Below are 18,767 nucleotides of genomic sequence, written 5' to 3'. Positions count from 1 at the left end.
TATTTTTCTCTGTCTTGATCATAAAATCAGATGATATAAGAGCATAATTAGGTTATTCGGCTCATCGAGTCTGCTTCATCATTCAATCATGGCAACAGGACAACCCTGTTCTCCTGCCACCTTCCATAAATTTTGATCCCTTAGTTAAGAAGTGTCCATCTGTCTCTGTCTTAAATGCACTAAATGACTTAACCCCTACTGCCATCTGCGGGAATGAGTTCCACAGATTAACTACCCACGGACTGAAAGAATTTTCCTCATCTCCGTTCTAAAGGATTGTCTCTTCACTCTGAGGTTGTACCTTCAAGTCCTCGTCTCTCCTGCATCTTCTCCACGTCCACTGTATCCGGGCCTGTGGATCCCCTTCAGTGCCAGCACGTCCTTCCTTAAATGTGGGACCCAAAATTGCTTAAATATTCCAAATGTGGTCTGACCGGAGCCTTCTACAGTCTCAGCAATGCATCTCTGCTTTTGTATTCTAGTGCTCTTGAAATGAATGCTTAACATTGCATTTGCCTTCCTAACTGGTAACTGAACTATCATGTTAATCTTAAAAGAGTCTAAGGGCTCCCTAGTCCCTTTGTACTTCAGATTTCAGAAGTCTTTCCCCATTTAGAAAATATTCTTCCATCAAAGTGCATAATCTCTCACTTTCTCACATTGTATTCCCATCTGCCCCTTCTTTGCCATTCTCCTAATCTGTTCAAGTCCTTCTGCGGTCTCCCTGCTCCCTCAACACTACCTGTCCTTACACCTATCTATGTGTCATCTGCAGACCTAGCAACAACACTCGCAGTTCCTTCATCCAGATCCCAATACTAACCTCTGTAGAACTTCACTAGTCACTGGCTGCAATCTTGAAAAACGCCCTTTTATCCCTGCGCTCTGCCTTCTGTCAGTCAGTCAATCCTCTATCCATGCCAATACCGTGCCCCTACTACCAAGTGTTCTTATTGAGTAGCCTCCTGTGTGGCACCTCGACAAAGCCCTTTAGGAATTTCAGATAGATCATGTCCATTGGCTCTCCTCTAATTTGCTCATCACCTCCTCAAAGAATTTTAATAGAATTGTCAATCACCTCCCCCTGACAAAGCTGAATTGACTCAACCCGATTTTACCAGTTATTTCCAATACTCCAAAATCTCATTCTTAATAATGGACTCTAAAATCTTACTGACCAAGTTTAGGCTAAACAGCCTATAATTTCTGTCAGGGTCCTGCTGCCATTTGTTAAACAGGGATGTTTCATTAGCCATTTTTCAGTCTTGTGGAACCCCCTCTGACTCCAGTGATTTCTAAAAGATGCTAATGCTAGCAGTGTCCTCTGTTAACTCCTTCAGAACTCTGGCGTGTCATCCATCTGGTCTAGGATTTATCTACCTTCAGACCTTTCAGCTTCCCCTTCTCCTTAAGTGATGACCTCTGCACTCACCACTGCCCCTGACTCTTGAAGTTCTAGTATACCGCTGATGTTTTCCACCATGAAGACTGATACAAAAAGGCTATTCGTCTGCTATTTCTTTATTCCCCCTTACTACTACACCAACCTCATTTTCTAGTGGTCCTGTGTTCACTCTTGTCTGTCTTACCTTTTTATATATTTGAAAAACTTTTGCAATTTTCTTTTATGATGCTGGCTATCTTACACTATTTTCATCTCCTCCCTGCTTATTGCAATTCTAGTTGTCCTCTAGTTTTTAAAGACTTTCAAATTCTCTCGCTTCCCATAAATCTCCACTGAATCATGTGCTGCTTCTTTTGCTTTGATGCTGTCCTTGACTTCTCTTATCAGCCATGATTGCCTCGTCCTCCTTTTAGTGTGCTGTTTTATCTTAGGATGAATTTCTGCTGTGGCTCCTGAATCACCCTCAGAAACTCATGCCATCGCTGCTGCACTGTCCAATCAATTCTAGCAGCTTCTTCCTCAAGTCTTTGTAGTTACCTTTACTGAATTGTAATAATGTTACAACTGTTTCCAACTTGTCCCTCTCACAAACCGTATGGACTAATGTTTAATGCTAAACGATATAGGTCCATAATTTATGATGGCTGTCATTGGCTAGATTTACCCATGCCAGTTTAACAGCGTCAATACTTTACAAGTTATGAAAGTCTTTCGATGAAAATGTCATGGCAAGATAAACCAGAGTTCTGGGATCTGATAGATGTGCAATCAATTGTCAGACTGAAGGATTGGGACTGAGAAGGAAATATACAATAGAATGGGTGATTTAAATGATTAATCCAATATAAAGAAAAATGGGATTGAAGGGAAAAAATATTGAGTTTTAGGTTTTGTGGTTTTCAATCAACTAATTTAAACCCTGATTAAACTCCACACTTGGAATAGATCATTTTCAGCGCCCAGCATTTGACAATGGTAATTAATTAAAAGCGATTCCAGTCGTGGCTAACATTTTGCTGGCCCCAGGGGTTTGGTAGAAGCTTCTTTCCTACTGTTTAAATATATTTATGTTGTTTCTGATAGAAACGTTTGGTATGACAATTTATTTAATTGTTGAATTATGGATTACTGTGAGCACTACATTTGATGTTTGATTTCCTGAGGAGAGGATTTGTTTTCTGACAGTCAAGTAACTTGCCAGCATTTAGTGCACTTATAATGATCACTTGGTGAGATATTGTTGAGCAATTGTGAAGCTGTATACAATCTAGTTCATTCCTTCATGAGGAATCTTGGACAGTTATTTCAATAGAGTTTTGTTTTGATTTAATTGCAGCTATTTGGAATTGTGTTCACACTGGCCCAAGGAAAGTTGAAAGCTGATTATGGCACATTAGCTGGAAATCTTTTTCTTTGTTCTTGGATCTTTGTGGGAATCCTTCTTACAGGTAATTAATTACTTTTTACTATTTGGCAATTGTTGTGTAATGAATTTCTGCCTGAGGGAAGCAGCACATTAAATCTGCTAAATATATAAAATGCAATGTGGAACAAGAAAGAGGCTGTTCAGACCATCAAGGCCATTCCCTCCACAGATCTTGTATGTTCTTTCCTATTCAGGACAACATTCAGCCCTATCAATCTTAAGAAGGTGGCAGCCAACGACTGATAAAATCCAAGAAGATAAAGCTCTGAAATTTTACCCAGACCCACTTCTATTCTTCCTGTATTTTCTCTTCCCATCACTTCCAGCCCCCCACCTGAAGGGTAATGAAGTAAAACCTCTGGATCAATCTAACCATGCAATATGCACCTCTCACTGCTGACTGTTCCACTTGTTTCTCCGTTGTACTTGGAACCTTCACAATGGTTCTTTTAAACATTTGTCCAGCTTTTGAAAGAGTTAATTGCCATTTCACTGACTGCTTATTAAGTATGGAGAAGATAGAGAAAGATACTTTCTTTCAATCTTTTACTCAGCTTTGAGCATTACTAAGTTTCCTTTACTTTTTGTGATCAGTCCATGTTCAGGAATATTTGCAGTTCTCTTTGCAACATAGGGCTCCAAGTTATCTTGCTCTGCGAACATTCGACAGTGCATCGGTATCCTTTATGTTTTAAAGTCATGTACACTGTTCCCAGTGACATCAAATCATAAGATACACTGGGCTCAGATAACCTATTTCAATTTTGTTATTTGAGCTACTTTCCAGAAGTTTGATGTTTTAACAGCTTTGCATTGACTGAATCTTTTTAGTAAAATGTTGTTCTTCATCTAAATTGCTTTCCATCACTCAATGCATATTCCTTTTACACACAAGCATGTATTTCCTATTCTAGTTTTCCATTTTTTCTTGCACATTCACTTTAAGCTCACCTAGATTTTTTTGGTATGTTCTCCATTTCCTTTACACTGCTGATTTGCCAATTGCCTGGCATTATCAACAGAATTTTAAATCATTTGAAATATCTTACGTTCAGATCATTTTTAAATAACATAGCAGTGAGGTCAAAGCAGACTTCTCAGTAATGTCTCAGCTGATGCCTCTCGTTCATTTTTTCCCTCTTGATCTTCATCTCCCGTTACTATTCTTAACCAATTTCTGTTCATTTAATGAAATTAGTCTCTTTAAATTTATCAGATGGCATCTGAAGATCCAAATAAGCTTTACTGGACATTACTTCTGTTAATGTTAATTCCAACTTCGCCTAATTCCATACTAATGGGACATAACCTATTGCTTTTAAAAACATTAATTACAGCTTAATACCCCATAAAAATATTCATGGAGCTCTTGGAGGGCTAGATACATCAGTTAGCATCTTGTGGCTTGATTTTTCGTCATTCTAGTGTGCATAGTTTAATAACTTCAGTCTCTTCATACCCCCACTTTTTAATTCCGAAGTTACTGTTTTTTAAGCAATTTGATTACCTAGAATCTGTCCAGTATTTTCTGAAATGAAGACTGATGTGAAATATTAATATTGACATCACTTCTTGACCTGTCTGCTTTAAAGAACCTACTAACTGGTTTCTTAACAACAATTGAGAGAGAATGTCTGAATTTTTCTTGCACCTATCTCCAGTCATCTTTTCTATTCTTGTGGGAGTATAGTTTTGATTCCATTTGTTTCTCCTTTCCCTTCAAAATATTATAATCTTTAGTGCTCCTTGTTTACAGCAGGGATTCCAATATGTTCCATAGGAATTAATGTTGCACCAGGCTTCATTTTTTACTTTGCCTACTTATTCCATTTTGGAAGTGTTTTAATTTAACTTTGCAATCTATGCAGTTATTCTCATCAAAAGCTTAATTTGAACATCAAATCTACCTATTTAGTGGCTACCATAAAAACAGTTTTTAATTCCTTTTTAGATTATTAGGCATTTCTGATGGATTGTTGAATACCATAGACCGACTGTGGTGCTTCTACTGTGTTAAATAATAAATTTCTGCCCCGTTTTTCTCTGTTCATCTTCCTTCATCTTGATATTTCCTGGTTTATCCCCGTTGTTCCAGGATGCCCAACTCTCATGTTGACTCTTTTAGTTACCTAAGCATTTAAACATTCTTAACTACTTTCCACTGACAAATATTTTTCCCAATTATTCTGCTCTTATTAATTTTGACCGTATCAATTGTTAATTCATTCTTAGCTATTTTATCATTACACAGAAGTGTTAATTTTCTGCCTAATTCTGTCATCGGAAAGCTTCCATTGCAGTAGCTTTATCTCTTTAGTTCTGATTAGATTGTAATTTTTTTATATTGCATTTATACTAGCTGCATATCTAACCATCTACTTTGATTTTAGGCTGCTAGTGCACATTTGTTTTCCCTATCTGATTTGTGGTTATCATATTTTTTCCTCAAAAATCAGTTCCCTTCAGTACGTAATTCAGTGATTTATTATATGGTATCTTCCTTTGTTTGTACCTGGATATCGACATATTACCTCCTGGCTTTTCTAATATTTTGAACTATTTTTGTCCTGGACTTCTACAATACATTTGGTTCATCCACATTACCTTTATTGGAACATCAGCCCGTCTTACTGTATCCTTCCTGTGTACCATTGCTCCGAAAGTGAGGTGCTGCACTTTATATTCTCTCTCAATTCACCTTTATGCTTACCTCCATACTGGGTTCCTGATAAGAATGGCAATAATCGCCATTGTCATTTGCACCATTTTGGTTTGAAATGCTGTTTTTGATTGAGGAGACATGCACTGTCCTTTGGCACATTCACCTAAGGAATTTAGTTTCTACCTGCTAGATAACTGCAGAAAATTCTTTGAGGCTGTAGTTATGTGGCCTTGAGTAATTTGCAGTTCTTCCATCATTTTTACTTGTAGATCTCGTTCAAACATGTAATTTTACGAAAAAAATTTCATAACACGATCTTACACCTAGTATGCTTCTTGCTTTTATTTACTTTTTGTCACCTTGATCCTTTGTTAAGCAATAGGTATGCCTTAAGATTCTACTGTTTTTCATCCACTTTTGATTCTCTGGTTTCCCTGGGGGGGGGATTCTATATTCAGCTGCCTTTTATTTTTGGATTTCTTACGTTCCAGTATTGTCTGTCAGCAGCTTCATTTTGAGAATCCTTGCTGCTCTCATTAGGCTTTTACTCACACTGGAGAAAAGGCTGCAGCGAATCTTGAACTTTGCAAACTCAAATCTTGTATACCTTCAAAGTTTGTTGATTTAAAAAAAATTTCAACTGACTGTAACTGTAAACATTGTGCACACTCTCCACCCAAAGTATTGTATATTCTTAACCAATTTACCCAGTTTTTTTCCTAATAAATCGCAGAGCTCCTTTTACCAGCTGCTCCTCTCTCCAGCACAGGAAGTATATAGCCAGTTCAACAAACTACAGGTACTAAGTTTTGATTGTATGTTGAGTACTGTAAATACATATAGTAAATTACAGTAGGATTTCACAGCATTTATGCAAAGAAAATCAACTAGGTAAGTCAGTTAATTAGAAAGTTGTATGCAAGTTATTGGTAGTGTGTAATTAGAGAATTTTGAGACATGAGTTTTAGCTATTGTTAGATTTTCAAGATAGTGAAAGATTTTGAGGAATAATGTTAGATCCTTCTCTTGAAGTACATGGCTGAAGAATGAAATTCAGAAAACATGTTTAGGAAGCTTCACTCCATTATTCCTTTTAAATCCTGGTGGAATAAATCACTGAAGAATCTTTGACAAAATTGGAAGAGACCAACGTCCTTGTAGTGATATGAATGACTTTCAACCCAACATGCTCTTCTGGTCATCCAGATGCAGCTCTGGGTGGTTAAAACTACATCTCCTCCTTCTTGAGATTTAGACAGGATATGGAAGCAAGGGGGCCCCACGCGATTGGTTGAGGTTCCATATTGATGAATTGCTCTCCTAAAGGAGGCTGCTACTAATAGTCTCAAGACCTGAAGTTGTGCACAAATTCTCATCTAAGTACACTGACTCCATCAGAGCTCCTTGAATGTATTTCAGCTTTCTAACAGATTTCCAGTATCTCTTCTCTATACAGTGCGTGAATATTAAAATGCTGATCACTCTTCTGTCACTTGAAATAAAGGCATGTGGCAAAACATGATGGCTATGCAAGTGGCGGTAAGAAAAAAAAGCAGTGGTAAGGGCAGACGTTCAAATGTGAATGGAAAGCTCAATGAAAGGGAGATAAAATAATGTAATTTATAAAGATAGATGCAGCACTTTTCAAAAACATAACACTTTTTCAGTCATTGTGATGCTCATGAACTATTAAGCCTTCATTCTTCAAATTTGACATCCTGTGAACTCTTGTGTGTTCTGCAACATTGTGGGCACACACTGCTCTTGTTTGGTTTACTGACATGTTTGTATTAACAAGTCAATTGTGAAGCTAGTCTGTTTAGGTTTTAGGAAAGAAATATAACCAGTCTTCATGAACGAACCAAGATTGTGACTGTCCGTGGAAAATCGTGTAAGGGTAAGGCGGCGTTATGCTGCTGCTGCTGCTAGTAACAGAAACCATCGTGTAACCAGAAACAATTCTGATGGGGATTTGATGGTGCTGAGAATTGGAACACTGTCCTCTCCTGGGGCATGTGTTGAAATAAAGCTGAATGTATGGAAGGAAAACCTTTTAATTTGTTTAAAGAGACTTACATGAATTGAGTACGGTAATCTTAAAACCTTTTCTTAATTCGCATAGTTCCACAACACAGGGCTTCCTGTATGTTTGACACCAGGTGGCAATCTGTCTCTTGAGGCTATGAAAATAGCTGATGAGGAAATATCACTCTGGTGTTCTGAGATTGCAGTTAAGATACTTTGTTGGGGCAGTTTAAAGGGAGTTTTACTCTGCATCTGACCGTTACCTGACCATGTCAGGAGTACTTGATGCTGGCTGGGGCTGTCAAAAATAAGTTTCTAACTCTTAACTTAAAGCACAAATAAACCCTGATCAACTGACCTGCTGTAACCACTATTCTGTACACGTCAAAACAAGATAGTGTCAGTTTATTTTTTGTTTCTCCAGCAGAAGGTTCATACTCTAGTCTGTCCACCATCTGATGTGGAAAAGTGACAATTTTTTTCCTCCAGCCACTAGACATGGTATGCAACTGTTGTTGTTACAGGTAATGAATCTGTGTAGGGGTATGACTTAATAGTGAAATGTCTTTTTATTAAATCCTTTTCATGTTAAATATGCGCACTCAAACCTTTTGGGTTCTTCATTGGTTGTTAAGGGCAGGTTGCATTTGTTAATCTCTTATGAGATGCTTCTAACACAACTATAAAATCCAGTGGGTGACATTAACTGCATGAACCATCTTTTGATTAAACTTTAGTTTAAAGCATAAACATGAAAAGAATGGAGCCACTGCACAACTGTCATAACCTAAATCTGCACACACTACTCATCAGGTATGCAGGTATAAAATAGTGAATTAGCTTCTGTACTTGAGCTTGGTTGTAGCTTTAATGCACCACACTGGAGCAGAAAGAATAGCTGGGAGTGATTTGAGGCCATAATTCATTTGGAACTCTGCACAAATTACAATATAAAGCTCATGGCCTTTTAAAATAATATAGCAATTAGTGCTATGTAACACAAGTGACTTCTCAACCACACTCTGCAATGTTTTATATCTCTCATGAGTGACTGTCAACATGACTTGTGCAGCATGTGACTGATGATAAACAATGCAGATTGCTGTTGAGGTGAAGTTTAATAGACACCATACTTCTATTGCAATCACACTGAATATCATGTGGAGTCTCCACACATCGTTCTCCCACCTGACTTTCTTACAACTTGTGCTCCAAGCCTGAGTCTTCGGACTGACCTACACAATAACAACATCTTAATGCCCAAAAATGTAAGTACATATGTTAATGCTTTAAATATTTGAATTATTTAACAAGTTTATCACTTGAGGGCCTCAAGTTTGTACAAAATAATCTCAACAATCACAAGCAATCTAAAGCATGTTTTTGTGGCAGTTACCAAAATTATTTTACTTTGATAAACCATCAATTCTACCTTCATGTCCCCTTTATATATAGCCTTGAAATCACTCCCTTCTATTGGTGACTTCTAATATATGCTGGACATTTTTATTTCTAAATTGGTTAGTGTTACTATTTTCAGCCATTGTTCTGTCTGGAAGCTGTGTGAGGTAAGGACTCTGCAAAAATGTAACTCAATACTTTTTGTTTGTGTATGGTGCTGCTTTTCAAGTAAATTAAATATTTTCACCGCCGGGGATTTTTTTAATAAAAAGGCCAGGTTGACAGAAGCTGATTTGTAAATTTTGTTCCTTGCTGGTAACAATGATAAACAGACATTTGTATAACATTCACAATGTTGTTAAAGCAAATGTAATTGATTACAATGGAATTGTCATTATTAAGAAAAAAATGTTTAAAGAATATAAATGAGATGTGTTTCAGTAATACTTCTCTAATGTTTTTGTAACTAGAAATGTATTTGTAATAATTTAGTTTGTATGATGGAAACTATCTGAAAGCCTTCGTTTTATGTTATGCATTTTTGAAAGCCTCATTTTTCATGGTTTAAAAAGATGCTGAATAAAGTTTACTGTACAGATGTTATAATTTTTATGGTTTAATTGGCTATGTAAGTAAACTAACCAATCTTCTTTGGAAGGTTGTAAATGTTCACTTTCATAGGTTCCATTGTTGATTTAAATGTGTGTGCAACAGAAAATAAATGGTTTCATAATTGGTATTTTCTTTACAGTTTTCATAAAATCAGACCTAAGAAGACAACAAGCAAACTTGGCTGTAAGTGCACATGTAAGTTGATTGTTTAACTCTTTTTCAATTATAAAGGATTCTGTAGTAATTTGACACAAGGCAGGTTCATAGTGTGCGAGTCCAAGACTTCAGATTCCAGTATTTTTGACAAATGCATACAGTTCTTTTAGAAGGTAATAAACAGAGTAGATAAAGAGGGACCAGAAACCCTTATATATTTGGATTCTGAAAAGGCATTCAATAAGGTACTGCACATACGGCTACTTAGTGTAGGATAAGAGCCCACGGTTGCCACGTTCACAAGTGCTGTTAAAATTGGTGGGAAAGCAAGTGGAATTATCTCCTGTGGAATATGTTGGTGTTGGGTCATTGTATCACTAAGTAATCAAGGGTTTGTGGAGGAAAGCAGGAATATGGAGTTGAGGACCATCAAATGAGCTTGTGGAATGGCAGAGTGGACACAACGGGTCCAATGGCTTACCTCTTCCAGTGTCTTATTCTAGCAATGATTGCTTAATGTTGAAGGATAAGACTGGGCTCTAATTCTTGGCCAGAGAAGGTGAATGTGATAGACTTCAGGATTCGTATAAAATTCACATCAAAAATTGTTTTTCTCATTTGAAGACATGACACTCTGATCTAAAGTTCAAAACTGACCTTTTAGATACCTGCTGAAACTCTAATTGAGTTTACAGCATGGTTCACAGTGCTGTGGACATAGGTGTCTTTGCCTAAAAATTTAAATAATTAAAGAGTTGTTGTGTAATCTCCACATGCGGTAATGAATCCTAACTACTGGACTTGTCATACATGACTCCATTCTTCCAAACCGCAATTGCCTTTGTCAGTTTACTTTCAATCGTCATGTCTGTTTTCCAGTCAGGAGATAAGACTTTAGCAGTGATATTACAAAACTCTTAAGACCATTGGAAAGTAGTTATTCCAATTCCAAAAATTTTGATCAGTTGAAGATTATTTTCCATTGTCAAATCTCTCTTAATTTACCTGACATATAGCTATTGAAATTTGGACATGTGTCCATGTCTTGCAGCATCTAGACTTGGAAATCTATTGCCATTTCTTTAGTGCATCAAGTGAAAATCTGGAATTCCCTCCTTATCAGTACTGAAGATGTATTTACACTAGCATTTTCAAGCGCAATTAGGGATAGGTTTAAATACTGACCTTAACAGTAATGCTTACATTGCGTAAGAATTTTATTTGGAAGTACTATTGCCGTCTCTGGTCAAGACAGATAGATACGTTAAGGTCCCTTTTGACACCATCATTGTCCTGTAAGACATGAAGTCGGACGCGGCATGAGAATTACAGTAAAACACCTGATAAACTGTCTATTTTACAGCAAACAAAATCCAAGCTGCAGTAAGTGGAATTCTAGACCCAAACTCTGTCAGCATTCGATATGGGTAGTTTTATCAGCAAAATGCACTGATTGGAGCATTGTTATATACAGATTATATGCACAGTACCCATTTTGGTCATAAACTGCAGCGATTTGATGGGGAGTGAATTAGTCAACTGCATTCTGGGCAAGTCTGTGTTCAGCCAGAATCAGATGGTGATCACTTAAACAGCTTGTTGAGTAGGAATGAAAGGCATTTTACTGAATCGTGTAAATATTTTAGTAAAATTAATTGAAATATTGCAGCCTAGTTACAAAAAAAAGTTTACAAGGACAGTATCAAGAACAGAAAGGAATAAACCTTATTTATAAAGACTCTTTAGTGGTGACTGAATACTAGTTATGCAATATATTTATTTTATTTTTCCTCTCCAGCTTGCTGCTCGTGATTCACTAGAAAAAGTTTCCACATCGCAAAATGAACTCCGTGCACCAGCAGAAACCGCAATCTAATTAAAACGGGAGACTATATAGCAGTGGTACAACGCACAACTAGTACATAGCACTGAAAAAATATGAACAGCTGCTAAGGGTGCAATGGTTAGAAAACTGTGATAATTTATTAACGGTGACCAATATTTATTAGAAGTTCTTGATGATTGACTCATTTTAACAGGTTTCAAGAGCATTACATTGTTGTATTCCAGTAGCCTGAATATTTTTACAAAACAATGTAGAATGATCAAATTTCCATCTTTTAAAGTAAAAATTCATAAAGCCTGCTAACTTTGAACATTTTCATTCTTACAGTCTTTTGCTTTCTATCATTTATGTTTTCAATAATTTTCCAAATGTAAGCACACTGAATTTTCAGCTTTATTCTGGTAAAAATTCCCATTACATTTTTAACATTGTAATTTTTGTTATTGCTCTTGGACATGTTGGATGAGTATCAAGAACTGGTCAGTGTTCTGTAAAGTGAAGGAGTATGGAGTCCTTCCAAAAGTAAACTTTCTAGCCTCCTTTAACATTCTAAGAGAAATTTTAATTTTTTAAGTTAAATTGTGTATAAGTAGCTCTTGCACAATTTGTAACATCTGTAAAAGCAATTTCAGTGGAAATGCACTTGATTCTTGTTAAATAGTCAAAACTGTAATGTGCTTAGCAAGTAGCTTGCACAGATTTGATAGGTTTTTTTATATATATATCTGCAGTGAGTTACAATTTTTTGATCTGTAATGAAATGCTACAGATGTCTATGTATGTAAAGATGTTAGTGGGCAGAAAATATTCACATAATTTGCACTTAAACCTATTCAGTTCGCAGGAATGAATACAATAGGTTTAAGATTCACAAATTATATTCTCTTGAACTTCATGTGAAGCTAGAGAGAGAAAATTGTATAGTTGTCCAGTGCAGTTTATGTACTGTAAACCCCCAAGGGGTGGGGGGGAACAAATATCTGTTCATCGACTAGATGTGCCTTTAATATTGATAACGCGAAGATGCAACAGATTTCAATTATGTAGATATATTGAATTCTAAGAACTTGTGGTCCAAATGATCAAACTCATGCAAGATCATGAGTTCCTAGAAGCTGAATGGTACTGTATATATTGACAATGTAGAACCAAAGCTGTTTTTTTCTTCCTTGCATCAATGCTAACTTAGCAATTCTGCATTTTCATTCATTTGCAAAGACTTCCAGTTCTTTCATTAGTTACCAGGTGACATCAGTTTATGAATCAGTCACTGTGGAAGTGCATATTGCTGTAGTTATTTTGGTTCAAGTTTCACATATCTGTATATAATTGTATCATTTTCTTCCAAGTGATTTTAATACACAATGAAATTTTTATTTTGTATACAATGATTTGTTGTGGTTTTTTTTCCAACCCGTCTTTCCCCAGATAGCTTGGCTGATATCAGGAATTGATTGTGTAGAGAATTATGTCTGTAGCCCATCATTCTGCAGTACAGTTTATGGTTGCACTTGTGTGCGCCAGAGTGTTTGTTTCCTAGGAGCAGGTTGGTGGGGTGGGATCCTACACTACTTTAAAAAGTTGGTCTTTTACATTGGTGGCATTGCTATGAAGAATGGACTGCATGTTGGATTACTGTAGTTTAACCAAAATATTTTAGAAGGTCAGTATTTTGTGGCTGTTTTATACTAATACATCTCCTAAATTCTTATTTTTAAGGGGAAAATGTAATCCAGGCTGAAATTGCAATCCAAAAGAAAAGCAATTGATAAATGCATTTTAACATAATGCATTTTATGTTCATATACCTGTTAGGTGTAAGTTGTTTATTAAATCTTAGTTCTGTAATCTCACTTGCAGGAGCTATTCTGGTGCATGTCCTTTCACCTACCTGGATTCCAATTTTCCCCAAACTAAAGGAATGGAAATCTCATAAGGGCCAAGTTGTTTAGTATAAATTGGACATCTGATTAGACATCATAGGAAATGGAACAGAGAGTGAAAAGGGATGTTCTTATGTGACTGGAATTAAGGTGAATCTGAGAGCCATTAGCTGGCTTTTTCAAAACTGATCTGGAAGTATTTTAGTTTAAAAGCACTCAAGTGTGTGTTTTTCACACCACAAAACTTCGCCAAAGGCTGATGCAGAATTTGGGTATAGAATTTCAGGACAATTAGAACTCTACTCCATTGCCAGGTCTACTTCAGCCTGTGTTCTGGGAACTCACTTGTTGTCACAGGGTGAAGCTAAATATCTTTAATCTGTGACTTACTGGTACTTCATACTTAAATTAGCGAATCAGATAATGACTGAACTGTAGGGAGTGTCCTTGATACAGGTGGTTTGCATAAGATCCCATTGCAGTACTGATGACACCTTTTATAATATCTCGTGTCCAAAAAAAAATCCATTGCGAGTAACTCATCAGCTGTTGATTTTTAAAGTTCCCTGAGTCTTCTGAAGTGATCCACAACCTTCTGAGAAAATGTTAAAGTAGGTGTATGGAAAATAAGTCTCACTCTACCACATTGAGTCATAGGGCCATACAGCATTGGAAAAGACCCTTCTGTTCAACTTGTCCGCACCGTTCAGGCATTCCAATCTGACCTAGTCCCGTAACTCAAACCCTCCAGTCCAGCAACATCCTTTGTAAATCTTTGCTGTAGCCTCTCAAGTTTAACAATGTCTTTTTTTATAGAAGTGTATCAGAATTGTATGCATATCTTGAAAATTGTTGATGATATGCTATTGATTTTCAGAAACACATTCCCATCCATACTTAGTCTGGCTGAATATGGCTCCAAATTCATAACAGTAATTTGACTACCAATTGCCTTCTGAAATGGCCTAGCAAACCAATAGGTCGTCTCAACAGCAGATAGAAATGGCATTAAATGTTGTCCTTGTCAACAAAGGCTGCAACGCATTGTTGAATATTTTAAAAGTTAGTCACAAAGCTTCCCTTAACGGTTTTTTTTCTTGCCCCCTTCTTGAAAGTGTACATTATTTTATGACATGGTGTACTTTGGTGAACTGTTTGGTTTCAGGTTTATGATATTGGATAGTGAAACTATTTGAACCTAAATCTGACAACATTTTAATGGAGTATGCTTTCATGAGTGCCGTTTATCTTGCACTACCTACACAGCTGGCCATTGTTCATTTAATATAGACAGTGAGGTTGATTAATTGATCTATCTCAGGGATCAACACATATTTTAATCAAAATATGCTTAGGAAGGTCCAGTGAGATCGGTGGACCTCTTACCTACTAGTATCTTGACTGAGGTTGGCTAATTTGAAAAATGCTGGTGTTTAAAGACTTATGATTTTACCAACCAGTGTGGTCAGTGAGGAAATTATCTTAATATTTTGTGGGATTGACATATAGAAATAGTACAGGAAGGTGACGTATAGGTAGAAGATTAGCCATATCTTATTGAATGGTAGAGTAGGTTCCAGTGGCTTGTCTCAGCTGCTATTGCTAAATGTTCATGAATTCTGGCAGACATCCAAGAGAAATAGATGGCAAGAATCCAACACTAACACCAGTGGAACACTATCAGTTGAGTTGATACCATGCTGATTTAACAGCACTGTGATATGCCAGGACTAGTATTCTAAGCCACATTGGTCTGGGATACTGTATATGTACACAATTTCAAGTTTATTTGTGTAGACACATCTTGATCTATATTCAGGCATATGCATGCATTTTTAGCATGATGTGATGAGCATCTTTGTAATAATAAGATAGTGATTTTTTTTTAAATACTGCTGACAAATTTTGACCTAATCCTGACTGCATTGGATCAGCCGACTTTTTTATAAACCCCACCCAAATTGAATTTGCATTGAAATAAGTGCAAAGCAGAATATAAAATGGACAGCTGATCCAATCCAATCAATTTTCTGCAAGTTTGAATTCTTCCTAATGGCTATAGAAACTAAAAGTTTAATCCATTTCCAGAAGGAACATTATATGCTACAAAAGCTACTTAACCTATCTGTTATCTCCAAGGGGCATTGAGCATGTATATAACCGGCATCACGTTCTCTGTCAACTTGAAAAATATGTCCTAATTGAAGGAAGTGTTACAAGATCATTGGCAAAAAAAAATTAATATAGCTAAAAGTTCAGTTTGAAATGAAGATTGCTGCACTCTTCCTGCAACTGGATACATCTAGCATGCAGCTCACTTTAATAGCTGTGCCTTGCAAAGACATAAAAAAACTCATTTCCAACTATTTGAATTTGTAGTAATCTGAAAGCTAAATGACATTGTTGAATTCATTTTTAAATGAAAGCCAATCTGAGAAAATCCATAAAGATTATTTATATACTAATCTTATACTTTGAATTACCATTTGAGTATTTTCTGTTTTCAATCAAAGAAATGATTTCTCAGATGACTTTCAGTAGCAGTTCTGTTAAATGTATTTGATGTGTATTGAACATGTTTCCAGAACTTCAAGAGTTGTACTACTTAATAGCAGGTCCAATGCTTGATTAGACAAAATTTTGTCAATGCTTTATTTGTAGTTTGAGCTTAATGTATGGGTCTAATTAAAGTGACTAGTCACTAATATGACTAGACAGTATTTTTTCTACATTGGTCTAAGTCTGTAGTTGAATAGATTTTTGCTGCTGAATGTGTTGGAGTTGTCACAATTTGTCAATTTTTTAACTTCTATTCCGGAATTTTATTTAGGACTATTGTCCATTAGCTCAATTGTTACTTTTTATTCCAATTTTTAACCAAAATTACTATATATTCTAATTTGATATTTGCAACTACCCTGTATCTCTTTTCAATTCATAAGAGCTTTCAATTTGTTAATTTGCACCATTGCTGGTACTTTTTCCACATTCTCTAGTTTTACTACTTTTAGAGTATTATCCAGTTCCCTTGTTGAAAAGTTATCATTGAATATGCAGCCATTACTCTTCAAGCAATGGATTCCAAATCAAAACTACTCCCTTCTGGTTCTTTTGCTAATAATCTTCAATTTGTGTCTGCTAACTATTTACCCAACTACCAGTGAAAATAGTTTTTCTCTATTTACTTTATTCAATGTCTCCACTAAATATTTTCCAAATCTGCACTATGGAGTGCAATAACAGGGAAAAAAGTTTAGGAAAAATTATACTTGATTTATGCGGTCAATTGTTAAATGCCTACATTTATTCAAGTTGTGGCGTTTTGACGGATTTGTTATCGTATGTCATCTACAAATATTCTGTTATCTACAAATAGTCAGTTATTTAGTTTTTAATTAGACCGATTGGAGTGATCTGGCAGTGAACTTTATGAAAAGGGTAAAATTAGTACAAGTGGTGAGTTTGTAGGGTGATTAAAAGTGATGCAATGAAAGAACTTACGTTAAGTGGTTATATTTTCTCAATTCCTCCACTATTTTACAAACACCCGCACTTCCTGATTTCAGCTGTGCTATTGGAGAACAATCCGACTCTTGTTCTTTGTTTTCTTCCTTCCCCCTCCCTTCCAAATAAGTCATTTTTTTCCCCCCTTCAGTACTCTAGCTGGACCTGAATTGGCATAAAAAAATTTAGTAATCAACTCCTACACCATGGAAATGTGTGGAAAGGCAAATATACTGAAAATCCAATTTGAATCTCATTTGGCAGTCACATTCCAATTAATTTTGTATACAAGAAAAAGGGCTCCACTTTATAGAACAATAAAAGAATGCTCGAGTTTTTTGTGTTGAGATTTTTGGTAATAAACCAATTATGGGAAAAGTGATTAAAATTTATCATTTTGTTTCCTTGCATATATTTTGCAACTCTGGCTTGAGCTGTCCTCTTTTGAGTGTCTACGTTCAAAAGACGGAGCTTTCACAATTTTAAATGATGCAATTGTTCATAACGCGTAGAAGATATGTTAAGTATATAATTTCTGCATACAACATCCAGTTGAATTGGGTGTTCTTGTACGACTGGTGGAAAACATTGCTTGAAATGCCCTGTCTACTACTATAACAATTTTTTGTATCTGTGCACTTTAAACACTGTTCTTATAATTCAGCACATAATGGCTATGTGGATTTTTTTTAAATGAAAGAGAAATCTGTTATATGAATTCAAAAAATACTGTATTGTAAGTGAAAGAAAGATCATGGCTATAACGCTTCCATTTAAACAGACACTCTCACTATCATTGTCTTTTAAGGAATGTTTCTCTCATTAGTGATTTAAAAAAATGATTGATTGTATTCTAAATGAATTAATTTTAATGTGCATGTTTCCTAAAGTATTTTGTTCAGTCAGCGGTCTACACTATAAAAGTTCTTAGGAAGATCATAATTCAGATTTATTTAGTGGCTTTGAAGTATTAAAGTATTTTACTGTTTGTTAACTTTTTGTTTCCCGTATCACCCCAGTCAAACTGCCGAGTGGAGCAAATAACTCAGCACAGATTCTAGATTTATTCTTGTGGCTATTCCTGTTACATTGTTCTATAAAGAGTTGCCGCTTTTACAGGAAATAATTGTGTTGAATTTGCTTTTCAGAATTAAACTTGTTTTATAGCTGTACATCCAAATGCAAAAAAACTTTTCTTCATGATCTTTGCTTTTTAGTTAACTGATCCACATTCTTTTATGATTCTGATTTATTTTCGCATTGACTTACAACTATTCTATAGTTCTCAAACTTTTTTAAAAATCTATATGGTAGAATTTTTTTTTAAGAATTGTGGAACAATAAGTATTAAAATAGTTTAAAAAGCAAAATACATGCATTGCTCAAGTTAGTCATGCATTGAACGGAAAGTGCCGTGTGACTATCAGTTAGAACTGTTGTATCCTCATTGTAGTATATATGTTGGCTTGGAGAGAGTAATTAAAAAAGAGTCCAATATGCCTTATTTAGGTTATGTAACTAAGCTATTCAATGTTGTGCTTATGTGTACCGGATGTTATCTTTAAATATTTATTCTGCTGTTGTCTGTCTGGATTATATTGTAACACCTTGTGCTGGAAACACTGGATGATTGATTGAAAATGGATTCTGCATGTGTTCTACAAGCTATATAAGAATTTCAAGATCAAAATAATTGGTGCTTTATTCTGTTTGGAAAAACCATATAATGGCTTTGGCAAAAATTAACTTAGTAAACATTTATAAAAGTTTAATACCTCTCATTAGGTTAGCCATAATACATTTAGTGATTCATTTTCCTCCCTTATACCCCTTTTCAAAGACTTCAA

The 18,767-nt window shown here is 35.7% G+C and overlaps 1 protein-coding gene across 5 annotated transcripts in view; it reads left to right on the top strand.

Moving 5' to 3' along the window:
- The window catches only part of flvcr1 (FLVCR choline and heme transporter 1), a 36,020-nt gene extending 23,099 nt beyond the window's left edge, over positions 1 to 12,921 (top strand). Inside the window, exons 8-12 of one of the 5 annotated variants that reach the window (XR_009645114.1) lie at positions 2,742 to 2,853; positions 6,227 to 6,292; positions 7,946 to 8,019; positions 9,671 to 9,726; positions 11,486 to 11,519. Coding sequence is in view for 2 of the 5 variants with exons in the window: in XM_060831478.1 (XP_060687461.1) it covers positions 2,742 to 2,853; positions 9,671 to 9,726; positions 11,486 to 11,563 (246 nt within the window). In the remaining 3 variants the exon portion in view is untranslated. Of the gene's footprint in view, positions 1 to 2,741; positions 2,854 to 6,226; positions 6,293 to 7,945; positions 8,043 to 9,670; positions 9,727 to 11,485 lie in introns of those variants that run through there. The other 4 variants (XR_009645116.1, XR_009645115.1, XM_060831478.1 and 1 more) reach the window with 4 other exon arrangements.
- Positions 12,922 to 18,767: the final 5,846 nt, after the last annotated feature.

This window comes from Hemiscyllium ocellatum, chromosome 10 (genome assembly GCF_020745735.1).
Source record: "Hemiscyllium ocellatum isolate sHemOce1 chromosome 10, sHemOce1.pat.X.cur, whole genome shotgun sequence".
NCBI lineage: Eukaryota > Metazoa > Chordata > Chondrichthyes > Orectolobiformes > Hemiscylliidae > Hemiscyllium > Hemiscyllium ocellatum.
This window is presented reverse-complemented; position numbering and strand designations above follow the sequence as displayed.